The sequence below is a fragment of the Pan paniscus genome, chromosome 1, assembly GCF_029289425.2.
Source record: "Pan paniscus chromosome 1, NHGRI_mPanPan1-v2.0_pri, whole genome shotgun sequence".
Lineage (NCBI taxonomy): Eukaryota > Metazoa > Chordata > Mammalia > Primates > Hominidae > Pan > Pan paniscus.
In genome coordinates this window covers 12,250,395-12,266,398 of record NC_073249.2, presented here as the reverse complement: position 1 = coordinate 12,266,398, position 16,004 = coordinate 12,250,395, and the positions used below count along the sequence as shown (strand labels likewise).

The following is a 16,004-nucleotide window of genomic DNA, read 5'->3' as shown; positions in this document are numbered from 1 at the left end:
CGCCCTGCTGCCCCAGGGCCATGGGCCACTGAGGCCTGGCCCTCTGAAATATATCTTAGGACAGCCAGTCCTAGGGTAGTTGCAGGAAGTTGATAGGGAATAAAAGAGGGTTTTCTTTTATGGCCCTGATGGTAAAACCTCAAACATTTCTTAAATTCTGGGAGACAAGAGAGAGTCCATCAGTGGCTCTGCAGCAGCATGTTCTCTCTGCCTTCCCAGGCGGGAGGACACTTGAATCAAGGGTCTATCTGTAGATTCCTTTTAGTTTCTCTACTAAGGGGACTATAAAGGCTTTGTTACCAACAAACCAACATAACAGGATATTTCCAAAGAAGGGATTGTCCCGTGTAGTAGAAGGATGATGAGGAACAAATGGGAAAGGGCTACCGTGAACAAGTATGAAAAGGTAGAGATTTCCAGGCAGGAGTAAGAAGTCAAATGAGAGAAAAATACTCTAGAAGCTTCTGTGTTCTCCCAGAGCCCCTGAGATTGGTAGAATAGGAAGTTCCCTGATCATCCCTGGTTACAAATCAGGAAGTAGAGAGACAGGAAGGCTCGGATACGACAATGGAGCCAACACCTTAGACTCCAGCCTAATCCTGCCATGTCAGACCAGAGTCTGAGGTGCAGACCACACTACAGTCTGGAGGGCAGATGGCAGTGCTGCTCTACCTGCCCCAGAAAGCCCAGCAGCACCATCTGTCTCTGAAGTCTTCACCATTATTTAAATTATGATGTATTTTAGACTCACCAGGAGGTATAAAGAACAATATATTAAACATCCACGTATACCCACTAGCCAGCTTAAGACATAACCTACCATCTGATTTTTAAAAAACGAAACAATGCAGAGTGAACAGAGGTTATATTAATTGAATCCATATTTCTAAGGTAATAAATCAGCTTTTCCTTGCTCATACATCTGTGCTGCACACATGTTTGGCAGAGTGGAGGATTATGTATTGAGGAGTATGTATCGGAAGTCCCACATGTGTCCCTTCCTCCCCTGCAGAAAGCACAGCAGTCCTGAATTTGGGACTTCATTTGCCTATACTTTGAGCATATGTGTCAGTAGACAATCTAGATGGTTGTTTCCGGTTTTGAAACTTTAGATAAGTAGCTTACTCTCCATGTCTTTCTGGACATGTTCTTCATGTTCTTTCATGTTCTTCATGTTCACCTTGTCTTCATTTGTGCAAGTGAGGATTAACCCGTCTGTCTTTCCTTCTTGGGCAGGGGGTGGGGATGGAAGGGTTGAGGGAACAGTTTCCAAGGGTGGTGTAGTCAGCTGCATGTGAAGAATAGTTTTATTTAAGACTCAGTGCAGAATTACTCCTTCTCCACGATAATTTAAAGTTCCCCTCTTTGTAAAACAACTCCTACGGGTGACAGGAGGGAGGCGGAGTGTGGGAGTTGGCAGAGCAGTGAGGAGCTGGCAGGGAGGCCTCCATCAGGCAGGGTGCCAGCGTCAGCATTGACAACCATACTTCTCTCCTGTAGTGAAGCCCACGTTTATTGGGACCCAGGTCTTTGAAGACTATGACCTGCAGAAGCTGGTGGACTACATTGACTGGAAGCCTTTCTTTGATGTCTGGCAGCTCCGGGGCAAGTACCCGAATCGAGGCTTTCCCAAGATATTTAACGACAAAACAGTAGGTTAGTGCAGTAAGTCCTTCCTTTCCGCCTCTGATATTCAAGCTGTGGGATTGTGACTTTGAAGACCGGAATCGGTGAGGAGCAGTGGATTTGGATTGTGCAGATTACAGCTGCTTTCATATTCCTCACCTGCCCAACTTTTTAATGGTTTTCAAACTGCTAGATTGGTCCTTATTGCATCAACTAAATTTGGTATTTACTTTATTCTTTCAATAAATGTTTATTGACATCAGTTACATGCTGAGCACTAGGGATAAATGGAAGACAATATAATCCCTGCTGTCTAGCACCTGACTAGCTGGCACATCCAATAGTAATGGGCCCTGCCTGGGCTCCTGTGGACATAAGAGGAGATAGAGCTCAGACTGGGAGGTCAGGACAGGCTTCCTGGACAAGGTGGTGTTCGAACTGTTGTTGACGATTCAGTGGGAGTTGCCGTGGCTAGGACTGTGGATGTGATATGGTGTTGAAGAAAAGGTCATTCCAGGTAGAGGAGACAGTGTGAGAAGGCACAGGCACATGTGCCTATTTGGGGAACTGCAAGGAGCCCATTGTGCTTGGAGCATTGGGGAGGGAATGGGGATTTAGGGTGATAAACTAGAGAAGTAAGTGAGGTGTTAAATTACTACCCCCACTTCTCACTTCTAGCCTCACCCCAAAATCCACCGACAGAGACACGGAATCCAAATGCAAAGCCATTCAAAGGATCAGGTAGTAGCCAGATCAGAGCAGCAGGGAGGGGTAGACTCACAGAAGCTTGGGATTAGGGCTGAGAGGAGCCTAGAAACCAGCCTTTTGCCAAGTTTCCCACGGGGGGCGGGCCTGGGTGTGCGTGTTCGGATGCTGAGACTCAGGAACTCTCAGGTAGCCAGGAACGTGGTGATGAGCAAGGGGCTTCTTAGTGTGCTGCCCCTGAATCATCACAGGTGAGCTGTCCAGGGGCCGTGGGACAGGCTTCTCACCATGGGCAGGGTGGCCGAGTCTCACGGAAACCGAGATGGTGTCCTCGGAGCCTGGCTCCCACTGCAGGTCCGGGAGCAGGCCAGCCCAGGTGCAGCATTGAAGCCACATGTGAGGATTTGGGCCACACTTCACCCCTTACCACTAACGTTCCCTGTACACATACAATTCCACTGACTTCACAGCGACCTCTGGGGGACGGGGCCTGTGCCTTATATTCGCCATGCCTTGTATTCTGTGGTGTCTGGGCCTGGACGCATGCAGTGAGGATTTACCGAGTCTGAGTGCATAGGGTGAGGATGTAGCTGTCCTTGTTTAACTCTTCATGGTACTGTTGAAGGCCCCAAATTGAAGAATCCCTTCAGAGGTTGTTATGGTCAAAATGTCAATCGTTATGAATTATATTGTAGTTGGGATTAAAAGCACCACGGAATACGAGGCACAGGTCGCGTCTCCCAGAGGTCACTGCAAAGTCAGTGGAGTTGTATGTGCACGAGGAACGTCAGTGAGGAATGTGGCCTGCTTTTTCTCATCCTCTGTGACAGAATGCTTTGGGGAGCCACAGCTTTGGCTCTCTGCTTTTTGTCCAGTGGAAAACTTGAGTGGCTTGAACTGGGAGAAGCAGACTGTGGGAGCTGCACTTAGCAGGAGCCGCAAAACCCTGGCTGTTCCACTTTAAGCTGGGTCAGTGGCAAACACCAGAAAGCATTTGAGGAAAATGGAGAAGCCTGAAGAGGGAAGGTGACTGAGGAGGGGTAATGGCTTTTAAAAGAAGCATTGTTTGATGGTTATTTTTGGCATCTTTAAGTGAATTCTAATTCTGTTTTTCTAATAGGTGGAGAGGCCAGAAAGGTCTACGATGATGCCCACAATATGCTGAACACACTGATTAGTCAAAAGAAACTCCGGGCCCGGGGTGTGGTTGGGTTCTGGCCAGCACAGAGTATCCAAGACGACATTCACCTGTACGCAGAGGCTGCTGTGCCCCAGGCTGCAGAGCCCATAGCCACCTTCTATGGGTTAAGGCAACAGGTATGGAAGGTGTACTGACAGCCAGCACACTGCTTTCGCTTGTGAGTTTAAGCACTACACAAAAGAGCTTTGCATAAATGAGGGTCTGCTTCACCTCCTCCCAAATGACCAATCACATGCCCAAGAAGTGACCAGTCACACGCCCAAGCCCAAGCCATCTGTGAGGACGGGGGAGAGAAGGCGCCACCATGGGTGTCAGAGGCAGGACCACTCAGCAGGAGTGAGGCATTTAATATTGTGTTCCATGGATGGACGAGGACCATTGCTGCTGTCTCAGGTGGTCACATGTCAGGATCTCAGTCTTCTTAGCTTCTGAAGAAAGAGAACACTCACTTGTTCAAAAACGTAGGTTAATATCTATGCATATTATTAAAATAGACTGTCAGGTGGCTTCCCTTGAAAGGGGAAGACAGGTGGAAACAAACATTTGCAGAATGTATACCAGGTGCCAGGTGCATAGTAAGGTGCTTGATGGTCATGCTTTTAATTTCCACACAGCCGTGTGAGGCAGTTTAAGTTTCTGTTTTACAGAGAAGATGAAGGATGATGGAGATTGTGCTGGGCCCCCCAATATAGAGAGGAGAGCCCAGCCTGTACATACCCCCAGTGGCCGTTCTTTGACTGTGCTGGCTTTTTTTCTTTCGAGTGACGAGAACAGACTCTTCTCAGCAACTTCTCTCTCATCCCCCCCACCTTTGAAAAGGCAAATATCATATGCATGTCCCTTTAGCTGCTGTAAAAAAGAGTGTCTTAATCAAGAATTGGAACCAGAATTCACCAGAGTCATTAACAAATTTAATAATTTGCAGAAAATTACTCTGTTTTACTGCCATTTTCAGTCGTTCAGAAATAATAGTGTTGGCTGGGCACAGTGGCTCACACCTGTAATCCCAGCACTTTGAGAGGCCAAGGTGGGAGGATTGCATGAGCCTAGGAGTTTGAGACCAGCCCCGGCAAGATGGCAAGACCCTGTCTCTACAAAACAAATTTAAAAATGAGCCGCACACTGGGGAGTGCAGGCCTGTACTTCTTCAGCCAGCTACTGGGGAGGATGAGGCAGGAGGATCACTTGAGCCTAGGAGATCGAGGCTGCAGTAAGCCATGATCATGCCACTGTATTCCAACCTGGGCAACAGAGCGAGACCCTGTCTCTAAAAAACAAACAAAAAAGATAGTGGCACATTTTAATCCCAACCACAATATAATTCATAATCATCCATATTTTTACCATAACAGCATCTGAAGGGATTCTTAAATTTGGGGCCTTCAGCAGTACCATGAAGAATTAAACAAGGACAGCTACATCCTTACCGTATGCACTTAGGCTCAGTAAATCCTCACTGTATGCGCCCAGGCTCGGAGGCCACAGAATATAAGGCACTGGGGTTCTAATGTTAAGTTCCAGCCCCTCCTCACTAGGGAATTTGTGGCTTTTCTTTTACAGACATAACTGTTCAAAAACCTCTGCTCTAGCCCAGTCTTTCATCTTTCAAGTCCTGTGTCCTCTGCGATCTCTTTTTACTTTCAGTACCATTCATGTCCGGGCAGTCTGTGACATATTAGGGCATTTAATAGAATGAATTCTCAGAGTTCACCTTTTTAGTAGCCTCTGGAGAGGGGAACTGGGCCAGGCACATACATTACCTACCCAGGTAGCAATTTCTCAGGAGGGGCTTTCCTCCAGTGCACTCTGAAACATTCTGGTGGCAGTGCCTTATTACTCTGGGAGTCTGCTCTTCTGAGTAGGCTCTGATTGCTGTCTCTTCGAAGGTACCATGGGGCTCTGTGATCTGTCTCTCCTGTGGTGCAGGGAAGCTTTGGGTCCCCCTCTGGCCTTTGTTAGCAAAGAATAATTGATGGGCCGAGTATACCTGGAAAACAGCTTCCCCATGCACAGCTGTCCCTGAGCTCTGTGACATTCCTGGGTGCCATTACCAAACACCTCCTCGCCTGCACTTAACAATTTCCTGCCCTGTATCAATGAAGCTGTACTTGCTTCCACGGCGGGCAACGAGCTGTGAAGTGTGTGGGTTGGCCACTCATTGATTAATTGATCAGTCCTAAGCAGTACCATATATGTAGAAGCATGGGTTGTGGTACCAGCCCCCTGGCCCCTCCCACTGTCTGACCTTGGGCCAGTTGATCAAGCTTCCTATGCCCCTGATTTCTTGTCTGTAAAATGGAGCTGATGGTATCACTTATGTCACAAGGTGGTTGAGAGGGTTAAATAGTAATTCATACAAAGCACCAAGAGCAGGCATACAGTAACCACTGAATGAGTATTATAAGCTATTTACCTTCTCAGCAAATATTTATTGATTTTTTAAATATGTATAAGACTTTATTTGTTACCTTAGTTGCAGGGAAGAGTTGCTTATGAGCTGAGGGTGAAAAATGGGGGAGGGTAGGCCCCAGGGCTGTGGAGAACATCCAGAAGCAAATCCTGCTGAATTCTTGGTTTGGTGCCCAGCCAGCCCTGGGTGTCCTCAGCCGGCTCCTGTATGACCCTCGACCCCACCCCACATGGCAGGCAGCACATGGCCTGGGCATCGCTGACCCCAACAGTTTGTTGTTTGAGCTGCTGCTGTTGATGGAGAGTGGAGGCGCTTCCATTTATTGGATCTCTTTTGAACATGGTGCTGGACTTAATTGAAAACACTTGGGGACAAAATTTTTTTTTTTTTAAACCGTGACTTTAGCACAGTGCCTGAAGGCATTCAGTAAATGTTTGGTCAGACCAGTGTGTGAATGAGCCAATGAACTGGTGTCCTGACAATTTATGTTACGTCATGTCATACATTTTTTAAAAATCTCATTTCATTTGTTTATCTTACAAATATTTATTGGATACTCACTATGTGTCAGACACAATTCCAAGTACTGGGGATGTAACAGTGCACAATACAGGCTGCCATCTGTGTGTTGTGAAGCTTATTCTCATTTGACGATACCCGATTGCTCTTCATTGTGTGCTGGCGCCACGTTCTTGCTAACGGCGCCCCCGCACACTCCTACGCTCCTTGGTTTTAAGGCTGAGAAGGACTCTGCCAGCACGGAGCCATACTACTGCCTCTCAGACTTCATTGCTCCCTTGCATTCTGGCATCCGTGACTACCTGGGCCTGTTTGCCGTTGCCTGCTTTGGGGTAGAAGAGCTGAGCAAGGCCTATGAGGATGATGGTGACGACTACAGCAGCATCATGGTCAAGGCGCTGGGGGACCGGCTGGCAGAGGTAAGGCAGAGGCATCGCGCCGAGGGGCTGAGGACAGAGGCCAGGCAGTAGGGAGCCTGGGGTGGGTGCCTGAAGACTGATCAGCCCTTAGAACCAGTGTCTTTTTTTTTTTTTTTCTTGAGTTGGATGCTGCTGGCTTTAACATTATACGTATTTTAATATTATGTATCCCCAGATTGCTTGTGTACCTTATCTTTGAGGCAAAGAAAAGCCTTGAATGGTGCCACAGTTGGCTGTTGCTCTTAGAGCCTTTATCTCTACCTTATCTCTGTTGTCTCTCTTTGCTTGTTGTGATGTGACATTTTCCTCAGTATCCCAAAAAATTAAAAACAAATTTTTATTTCAGAGACCCTCATTGTAATGCTGGTGTCATCTATAGATTCTTCATCTTCCTCTGCATGGAATGAGGGTAGTAGCCTTTGCCCTGGGGAGAGCCTCTCCCTTTTCCTGCAGTGAACAGTGGAGGAACTAGCAGCTGTATGGTCCCAGCTGCTCTTTCTGGCCCGTGGAGCTTTGGATTGACCTTTAGGGAAATCGTTAATTTTAAGGTCTAAAATCTTTAGGTCATTAAGTATGGTCCTTCAGAGCTCAGGTTAAGGCCAAAATTGAGCTGCAGAGCAGCAGCTGATGAAAGTACAAACCAATCAAGAATCCAGCCTGTTTCCTCTTGCCAAATTTCCCCTGGCTGTGGTCCAGATGAGGGAGGGTGTCCTCATGGTTCTAATTCAGGGGGTGGAGGCTGCACTGATGCTGTGAGCCCCTGCGTCTGCCTAAGCATGCCTGCTGCTTTGGGTCCCAAGGCCTTTGCAGAAGAGCTCCATGAAAGAGTTCGCCGAGAACTGTGGGCCTACTGTGGCAGTGAGCAGCTGGACGTCGCAGACCTGCGCAGGCTGCGGTACAAGGGCATCCGCCCGGCTCCTGGCTACCCCAGCCAGCCCGACCACACCGAGAAGCTCACCATGTGGAGACTCGCAGACATCGAGCAGTCTACAGGTAGGAGCCAGGAGGCTGCGGGTTCCTGTCTTCCTTCTTCAGTAGATACTCTTATCAGCATACTGGCACTTAGGGTTAAACATGTTTTTAAAATGGAAGGGCTTCTAATCACATTGTCCCTTATGCTGTCCTTTTTCACTTGTAGCTATTTATTCTGCATTTTACTTCAGTATTACTGATTAGTATTCTTACATCATTATTTTTAGATGTATCAATTTAAATTATTTCCTCTTGGCCTACGCCAGATGGGAGTTTAGCTTATGTCTACCATCCTGTGCCTCTCCTGCCCCAGTTTCCTGTCACAGGCATGGTGATGTCTTTAATCCCTCCCTTAGAGACCGACCTTTGTCCCTCAGTAATGTCACTTTGCTTCATGCTCTTGTCTCATTGCTTGTGGATGGTGTCCCTGGGTGCTGGTCTTGCAGGGCGCCCAGCCTTCCCTTCAGCCCTCTTTTCTCTTTACTTTTACACTGTTAGGAACATTTATATTCTTCTGTAATCATAATTCTCTGTTATGTTTTGCCTGTGGATTGATTCTAATAGCTGAAAATGACAAGCTGGCATGTGCCTTTCTGAAACAAAGGCCCAGACACCCGGCCTCAGCGTCCTGTGCCCAGAGCTGACTTGGCTCGTGGTTCTGTGGCTGCACATTGTCATGTCGATGTCCTGGTTCTGTCATTACTGCAGAGTTCATGTAGTTGAGATGGCCCAGGCTAAGCTCACAGTTTTCAGCGGAATTAATAAAAAGCATGCCATCAAAGCTGATAAAGGCATCCAGATTTAAGTGAGAAACCATGAGCTGTGCTGAATCTGCTTCAGCAGGAACAACACTAACTCTAGGAGTCGTGAGATCTGGGTTTGAGTCCTGTTTCTGCCATAAGCTAGCTGGGCGACCTCTGGCAAAGCACTCACCCTTCATGTTGCTCTGTTTCCTTGTTCATAGAATGAGTGGCTTCGAATAGATATCCTTGAGGGTCTGTTTGAGCTCTCAGATCCCAAGGAAAACTGTCTCTTCTTTCTCACAATGTTGTGGGTTCCTTCTTCACTGGAGCTCTCAGTCGTCCCTAGTATCAGTGGCCGCACAGAGCCAGTGGAGGCTGTTCAGTTGTTGTTCTCATCTCCAGGGGTAGAGCTCCTGCCTGAGAAGGTCTAGGCTTAGGAGCAAATTAGGGCACCTGTAACTGATCTGGGATGGCTGGAGGTAGGAGTGTAGAGTCTTTCCCAGGCCTGTCCCCCTGGGTTAGAGGAGATCTGCATGTCCCGAATTTGTTTCTTCACCTGGCAGGAATTTGCTAGACTTCTCTGATCACAGCTTTCATGCTGTGTCATGTGTCTACCTAGAAGGCATGAGTTCGCTTTGGTTCACTTGTTCAACAAGAGTTCATTGAGTGCCTGCTAGCTGCAGGCCCTGTGCTAGACACTGAGTCCATAAGCATTTTCCCTGTGTTGCTCCCTCTAGGCATTAGGTTAACAGAATCATTAGCAATGGCACCTGCTTCAGCAGTCTCAGGCCTCTACTTCTCCAATTTGAAGTCCAAATATTTTGCTGTGGGGAAGATTTCCAAGGATCAGGTAAGCTAGCTGTTTCATTATATGTGGCTTGCCTAGTTCAAATGAAATTCTAGAACCTCTCTCATTTTAAATGTGAATGAGAATAAAGTGAGGGGAAAGGATGAAGAAATTTACTCCAGTTAATGTCTTAATTTGATTTCAATAGAATACCTCTATTCTAGCCCTCACTTCTACATGCAAACCACACACACACACACACACATGCACACACACACACACACACATACAGCTTCTAAGCATCAGACGTTTACTACATGTTTTTCTGCCCAGAGAAAAAGGCAACTTGGTAGATAAATATCTATCTCCATTTAACTCTGTAGATTGCTATTAAGACAAGAAATGCAAGGTACTTAATGTTTCTTGGCAAATCTTGTGGAAACTTCTATTCCAAAAGTCTTATCATGTTGGTTTAATAAAATGCTTCTCATCTTTTGCAGGTTGAGGATTATGCGTTGAGGAAGAACATATCTGTGGCTGAGGTTGAGAAATGGCTTGGACCCATTTTGGGATATGATACAGACTAACTTTTTTTTTTTTTTTTTTTTTTTTTGCCTTTTTTATTCTTGATGATCCTCAAGGAAATACAACCTAGGGTGCCTTAAAAATAACAACAAAAAAAAACCTGTGTGCATCTGGCTGACACTTCCCTGCTTCTGGTTTTCGAAGACTATTTAGTGGAACCTTGTAGAGGAGCAGGGTCTTCCTGCAGTGCCTGGAAAACAGGCGCTGTTTTTTTGGGACCTTGCGTGAAGAGCAGTGAGCAGGGTTCCTGTGGTTTCCCTGGTCCCTCTGAGATGGGGACAGACTGAAGACAGAGGTCGTTTGATTTCAAAGCAAGTCAACCTGCTTTTTTCTGTTTTTACAGTGGAATCTAGGAGGCCACTTAGTCGTCTTTTTTTCCTCTTAGAAGAAAAGCCTGAAACTGAGTTGAATAGAGAAGTGTGACCCTGTGACAAAATGATACTGTGAGAAATGGGGCATTTTAATCTAAGTGGTTATAACAGTGGATTCTGACGGGGAAGGTGTAGCTCTGTTCTCTTCGGAAGACCTCATTTTCTAAAGGCTGGACTAAATGGTTGCAGAACTCCCTTTGGCAAAAGGCACGCGCTCACTGCTTACTTGTCAGAAACACTGAAGCCATTTGCCCCAGTGTGGTCAAGCAGCCATGCTTTCTGGGCATTTTCGTCCTCCCATAATTTCGTATTTCCGTACCCCTGAGGAAACAAAAAGGAAATGAGGAGAGAAAGTTACTGTTAAGGGTGGTTAACATTTTTTTTGTTTTGTTTTGTTTTGGTTTTTTTTTTTGAGACAGAGTCTGGCTCTGTCGCCCAGGCTGCAGTGCAGTGGCGCAATCTCGGCTCACAGCAAGCTCCGCCTCCTGGGTTCGTGCCATTCTCCTGCCTCAGCCTCCAGAGTAGCTGGGACTACAGGTGCCCGCCACCACACCCGGCTAATTTTTTGTGTTTTTACAAAATACAAAAAAGTAGAGACAGGATTTCACTGTGTTAGCCAGGATGGTCTTGATCTCCCGACCTCGTGATCTGCCCACCTCAGCCTCCCAAAATGCTGGGATTACAGGCGTGAGCCACCGAGCCTGGCCGGTTAACATCTTTTAATTGTTTCCAGGATTGAGCAGGTTCTCAGCTGGGCTCTGATATCCCGTGCGGAGTTGGACAAGTGGGCAGCATAAAGTCACTCATTTCTTACCATTTTATTCCCCTCAATTCTCAATATATTCAGTAATGAAGAATGGTGCCACCACTCAAGCAACAAGCCTCAAACTCACCCATGTCATCTTTTTCTTGGATGATTGCAGTTATTTCAAAAATTTGCATGCAAAATATACACTCATCCTACTTCAAGATGGTGGTGGCAATAGTCAGGAGAAGGTAGCATTGGAGTCCTGGTTTGATTCGAAGGATGAAGACGAAGAAGCAAGGGAGGAACAAATGAAGAACCATCTTTGTTCATGAATAGGAATATTAAAGATTATAAAGGTATCAGGTCTCCTAAAATTGATCTATGGATTTAATACCATTTTCAATGGAAATTCCAACAGATTTTATTGAATGAAACAAGCAGGTGTTTATATGGAGTAGCAAAGGACTTAAAATTACCAAATGCTTCTAAATATGAAGGAGAGGTTGAGGACACGCACCCTATGTGATACCAAGTTTTATTGTCAAGACAGTGTCATGGTGCAGAGGTAGGCATTCTGAGCAGGGGAACAAAATAAGGGCCTAGAAACTCACCCATGCATATGTTGACCTTTGCAAAATGACCTGGTGACATGGCAAGTCAGTGGGGACAGGAAGGACCACTCCCTAAGTAATCCCAGAACAATGGCTATTCATGTGGGAAAAAAAGAAATTTTACTTTCTCTCACCTTACCTGGTGATAAGTTCCACATATGTTAAGGGCTTTAATACAAAAAGCAAAAATTGTCAGTGTTTGGATGAAAAAAGCCTTAGGGCAGGAAAGAATCTCTTGAGACATAAAGTAGTAATCATAAAGGACAAGATGGTTAAGTCAATTCTGTTAAAACTCAAGGCTTATATTAAGCAAACACTTGAAGTGAGAAGATGATCCACAACTTGAGAAGATGTTTATAATACAAATAACTGATGAAGGATTCATAATCACAAATATAGAGAATTCCTATTTAAAAAAATAGAAAAATAGTGAAGACTACACAAGAGGAAATAGGGCTTTTAAATAAATAGATGTTCTGTAGCATTGGTCAGGGAAATATGAATTAGGACCACAATGAGATTCCATTTTATATCCATAAGATTTGCAAAGGTTGGGTCTGACAGTACCAGTTGTTAGATCTGTAGGGACTTGTACAACATTGTGGATGTGTAAACAGGCACCACTGCTTTAAAAAAACAATTATCCCTTACAGACTTGAACATTTGCAGACCTTATGATCTTGCTTCCAACTCCCACCTGTATGTCCAGCAAACTCTTGCATGTGGCCACTAGGAGGAATGTGTAAGAATGTTCATAGTTACATATTTATAATAGTTAATAACTGGAAAAAGTGAAATGTATGTCTGTCTACAGGAAAATAGGTGAATAATATATATATTCTACGGGATATTATTCAGTAGTGGAAATGAGTGAACTACAGCTATACCTCACAATAAGAATGAATCTCAGAAAATATTAAGGAAAAAAGCAAGTTTGAAGAGACCACATGGGGCGTACTATTTTTATTGAGCCCAAAAACAAGCAAAACCAAAGAATATATAGTCTAAGCATACGTATACAATAAAACTATGCTATTAAAAAAAAAGGTAACAATGATAAACCAAAATTGAGCATAGTAATTACCCACAGAAGGAGGAAGTGGAAGGGACAGGAGCACATAGGTAGATGCCAAGTTATGCAGCTGTTCTGGTTCCTCCTGGTAGGCTTACAAGTGTTTACTATATGCTATTAATACATTATGCTTTATAACTAATAGATAACAGTTTTGTACATATTAAATATGTTCTACTTAATATTAAATATATTATAAAAAATAAAGGCAAAGTGGAATGATAACCTAAAATCTGGCATGGTGATTTTGTAGGTAATGTTTTTATATGTCAAATACAGTTTTTAAGGAAAGGAAGAACATCTTAGGGTAAACAGCAGCTAGAAAGGTGAGGGGCAGGAGAGTGGTGCATCCGTGCTGCTGCCAGCAGTGCCCAGATACCAGGCTTTGGGGAATGAGTGGATGGCTGGACCATTTGCTAAGACGGAGGCCAGGGGATGGGAGAAATGATGAGTTTTGGAAAGATTCGATGTGACTAGACTGAATATAGGCAGTTGGATACTAGACTTTGGAATTTAAAAAGAATGTCTGGAGTTAGAATTGAGAGACTTGAACGTGGAGATGGAGGTCAGGCTGCAGTGCGATGGGATCATCTATGGAGCATATGAGGAGAAGAGAATCTGGAGGAGGAGGAGGGGGAGCCAGCAGGGGAGCAGCTGTGGGTTGGAGGAAGCCAGGAGGGAGAGTGCAATGCCGAGAAAGCAAGGAAGAGCGTTTCGAAGCATGCCAGCAGAACCCAATGCTGCAAAGAGGCCTGGGAATGGGATTGCTGAGGGCCCTTCTCACAGTGAGCCCCTCAAGAGCAGCGTCAGGGGATTGTGGGGACTGTTGGCACACAGCTGGCTTTGCTAGGTTGAAGACAATGGGAGGTGTGGAAGACTTGTTGACTCATTTAAAGAAGATTGGAGGAATAGGATTGAGTGTTTCAGACAGAAAAAGGATTATATGCTGAGGGTAAAGCACAAGTACAGAGGGTTGCAGATAGTGCAGAAGTCTTTAAAAACAATTATTTTAACCCAACTTCCAGGGAGACTGGATTTCTTCTGCCAGTCAGTAACACCATCAACCTGGGAGTTGCCCCTGACCCCTCCAGTCTTAGCTCCTGCTCCTGCAACAAAATACCACAAACTGGTTAGCTTATAGAGAACAGACGTTTATTTCTTACAGTTCAGGAGGCTGGAAGTGCAAGATCACGGTGCCGTCATGGCTGAGTCCTGCTGAGGGCCCTCTTCTGGGACGCAGCGGCCAGCTTCTCACGCTCTCACAGTGGGTGGGGAGGGTAAGCTTGCTCTCTGGCCTCCTCTTAAAAAGGCACTAATCCCATTCATGAGGGCTCCACCCTCATGACCTAATTACCTCCCCAAGATGCCATCTCCAAACACCATCATTCTGGGGATTCCATTTCAGCATGATTTGGGGGATACATCAGACCATAACACTTTTCTTTTTCTCAACCTTCACATCCAGTTGGTTCTCAAGCCCTGGCGATTTTATGCACTAGATAGGTCTTAAGTTCATCTCTACGCCTGCCCTGGTTAAGGTTCTCATCATTTCTCCTCTGGATTCATCTGCAACACAGGCTGCCGGGTTGGTTCCCACCTCCTAGAGCTGGAAGAGTGGGCTCTCTGATTCTTTACACCCCCGCCTCAATCCTCCTGCTGCCTCAATAACCATCTCCCCGTGACCTAGGATATATCCCAGCCCCTTAGAGGCATGCAAAGCCTTCCATGTCTGACCCTGCCTCATGTCTTGGAAGCCCTAGACCGCTGCTGTACCCTGAAGGAGGTATCTGCTCACATTGGCTCCTCTGTCTGGAATAACCCCACCCTGGTTCCACCCAATTCAGGAAAGCTTCCCAACCCCTCCCACCACCCCAAAGCTAGGTGAAGTGACCCCTCTTCTTGCCTCTGTAACACCGCCATGCACATTTCATACAGCCCTTGGTGAAACTTCATCTAGTTCCCTGTTAGACTTTACATTCCCTAAGGGCAGGTTTGGAACCTTACTCATCTTTATATGGCGTCTAAAATAGTGCTTGCTTTATGATAGGTGCTCAGTAAAGGTTGTCTTGAATGAGTTGAGCAGATCCTCTAGGGACAGGAGTTAGATGGAGAGCAGACTGTAAAGCCTCATGAGGGTAGGGGCCCTGCCTCTTCCTGAGCTCAGGATACCCAGAGCCTAACTCAGTGCCTGCCATGAAATTGTTCACTCCATCAAGCCTTGTTAAATGAGTTCGGGGTGCGGGGAGCATGATGGTTTTCTCTCTCTCAGGAAGAAAGCACAGTATCAAAGCCCTAGCACCCTCTCTACACCCACCTTCAGGATTTCAGATTAGATGTGGCCCAAGTGATACTTTCTTTACCGTCCCGTGAAGACAGCATATTGGCAGCCCTGCAAAAACAAAACAAAAACCCCTCAGTTCATGGCATACTTGCTATAAATCAGCTATGTGTATTGTCAAATTGTAGAACTGAAAGTATATTCTGATTCGGTGTGTGTATAAGGAAATATACGCCAGTATATGCATTAAAACGTCAAGAAGAGCTGGGCACAGTGTCACATGCCTGTAAACCCAGCTATTCAGGAGGCTGAGGTGGGAGGATCGGTTGAGGCCAGGAGTTTGAGGCTGCAGTGAGCTATGATTGCACAGCTGCACTCCAGCCTGTGCTGAGACCTCATCTCTTAAAAAATAAAAAATAAAAAGTCTAAGAGGATACACAGAAATTTTTAAGTGGTTACCTCCACGGAATGGGATTAGGGGATCAGAGGTGAGGGAACTCATGGTTTGGCTATTTCTCGTTCTTTCTGCACTGTTTCAAATTTTTACAAGTGTATGTTATTGTACTTTTAAAAAGAGTAGCTTGGCAACAAGTCTAGCCTGAAATGGGTGCTATTTTGACTAGTCTGAGTGAAAAGTGAGGATTTAAATGAAGTAACCCCTAAACTCAGCCAGTCCCATGTTTTTTTAACACTTGGAATATCTAATTCCACTTACACTGCATTCTTCAAATGTAATTTTCAAAGATGCCTTTTGCCTCATCCCTTGCTTTTAAGTATTATTATAGACTTTTGGAGACTCACAAAACAAGCAATCCCTAAATTCTCGCCTAGGAAAGTATCTTGGATTAAATGGTTTTTGAGAACCTTGAGAGTGTATATTCTATGAAATGGAAGAAACAAGAACTAGACAGAGTCATAAATGCTGTTGATCACAGACAATCTCTGCCATCCATAAGG

At 45.4% G+C, this 16,004-nt stretch overlaps 1 protein-coding gene across 2 annotated transcripts in view; it reads left to right on the top strand.

The window, feature by feature from the left end:
- MTR (5-methyltetrahydrofolate-homocysteine methyltransferase) overlaps window positions 1-13,001 on the top strand; it is a 111,793-nt gene extending 98,792 nt beyond the window's left edge. For both annotated transcript variants that reach the window (XM_034949526.3, XM_014343488.5), the window contains exons 28-33: window positions 1,501-1,656; window positions 3,452-3,648; window positions 6,680-6,880; window positions 7,681-7,873; window positions 9,333-9,445; window positions 9,883-13,001. In XM_034949526.3, the coding sequence (XP_034805417.3) occupies window positions 1,501-1,656; window positions 3,452-3,648; window positions 6,680-6,880; window positions 7,681-7,873; window positions 9,333-9,445; window positions 9,883-9,969 (947 nt within the window). In that variant the 3' untranslated portion in view covers window positions 9,970-13,001. The remainder of the gene's footprint in view (window positions 1-1,500; window positions 1,657-3,451; window positions 3,649-6,679; window positions 6,881-7,680; window positions 7,874-9,332; window positions 9,446-9,882) is intronic.
- The last annotated feature ends 3,003 nt before the right edge of the window (window positions 13,002-16,004 follow it).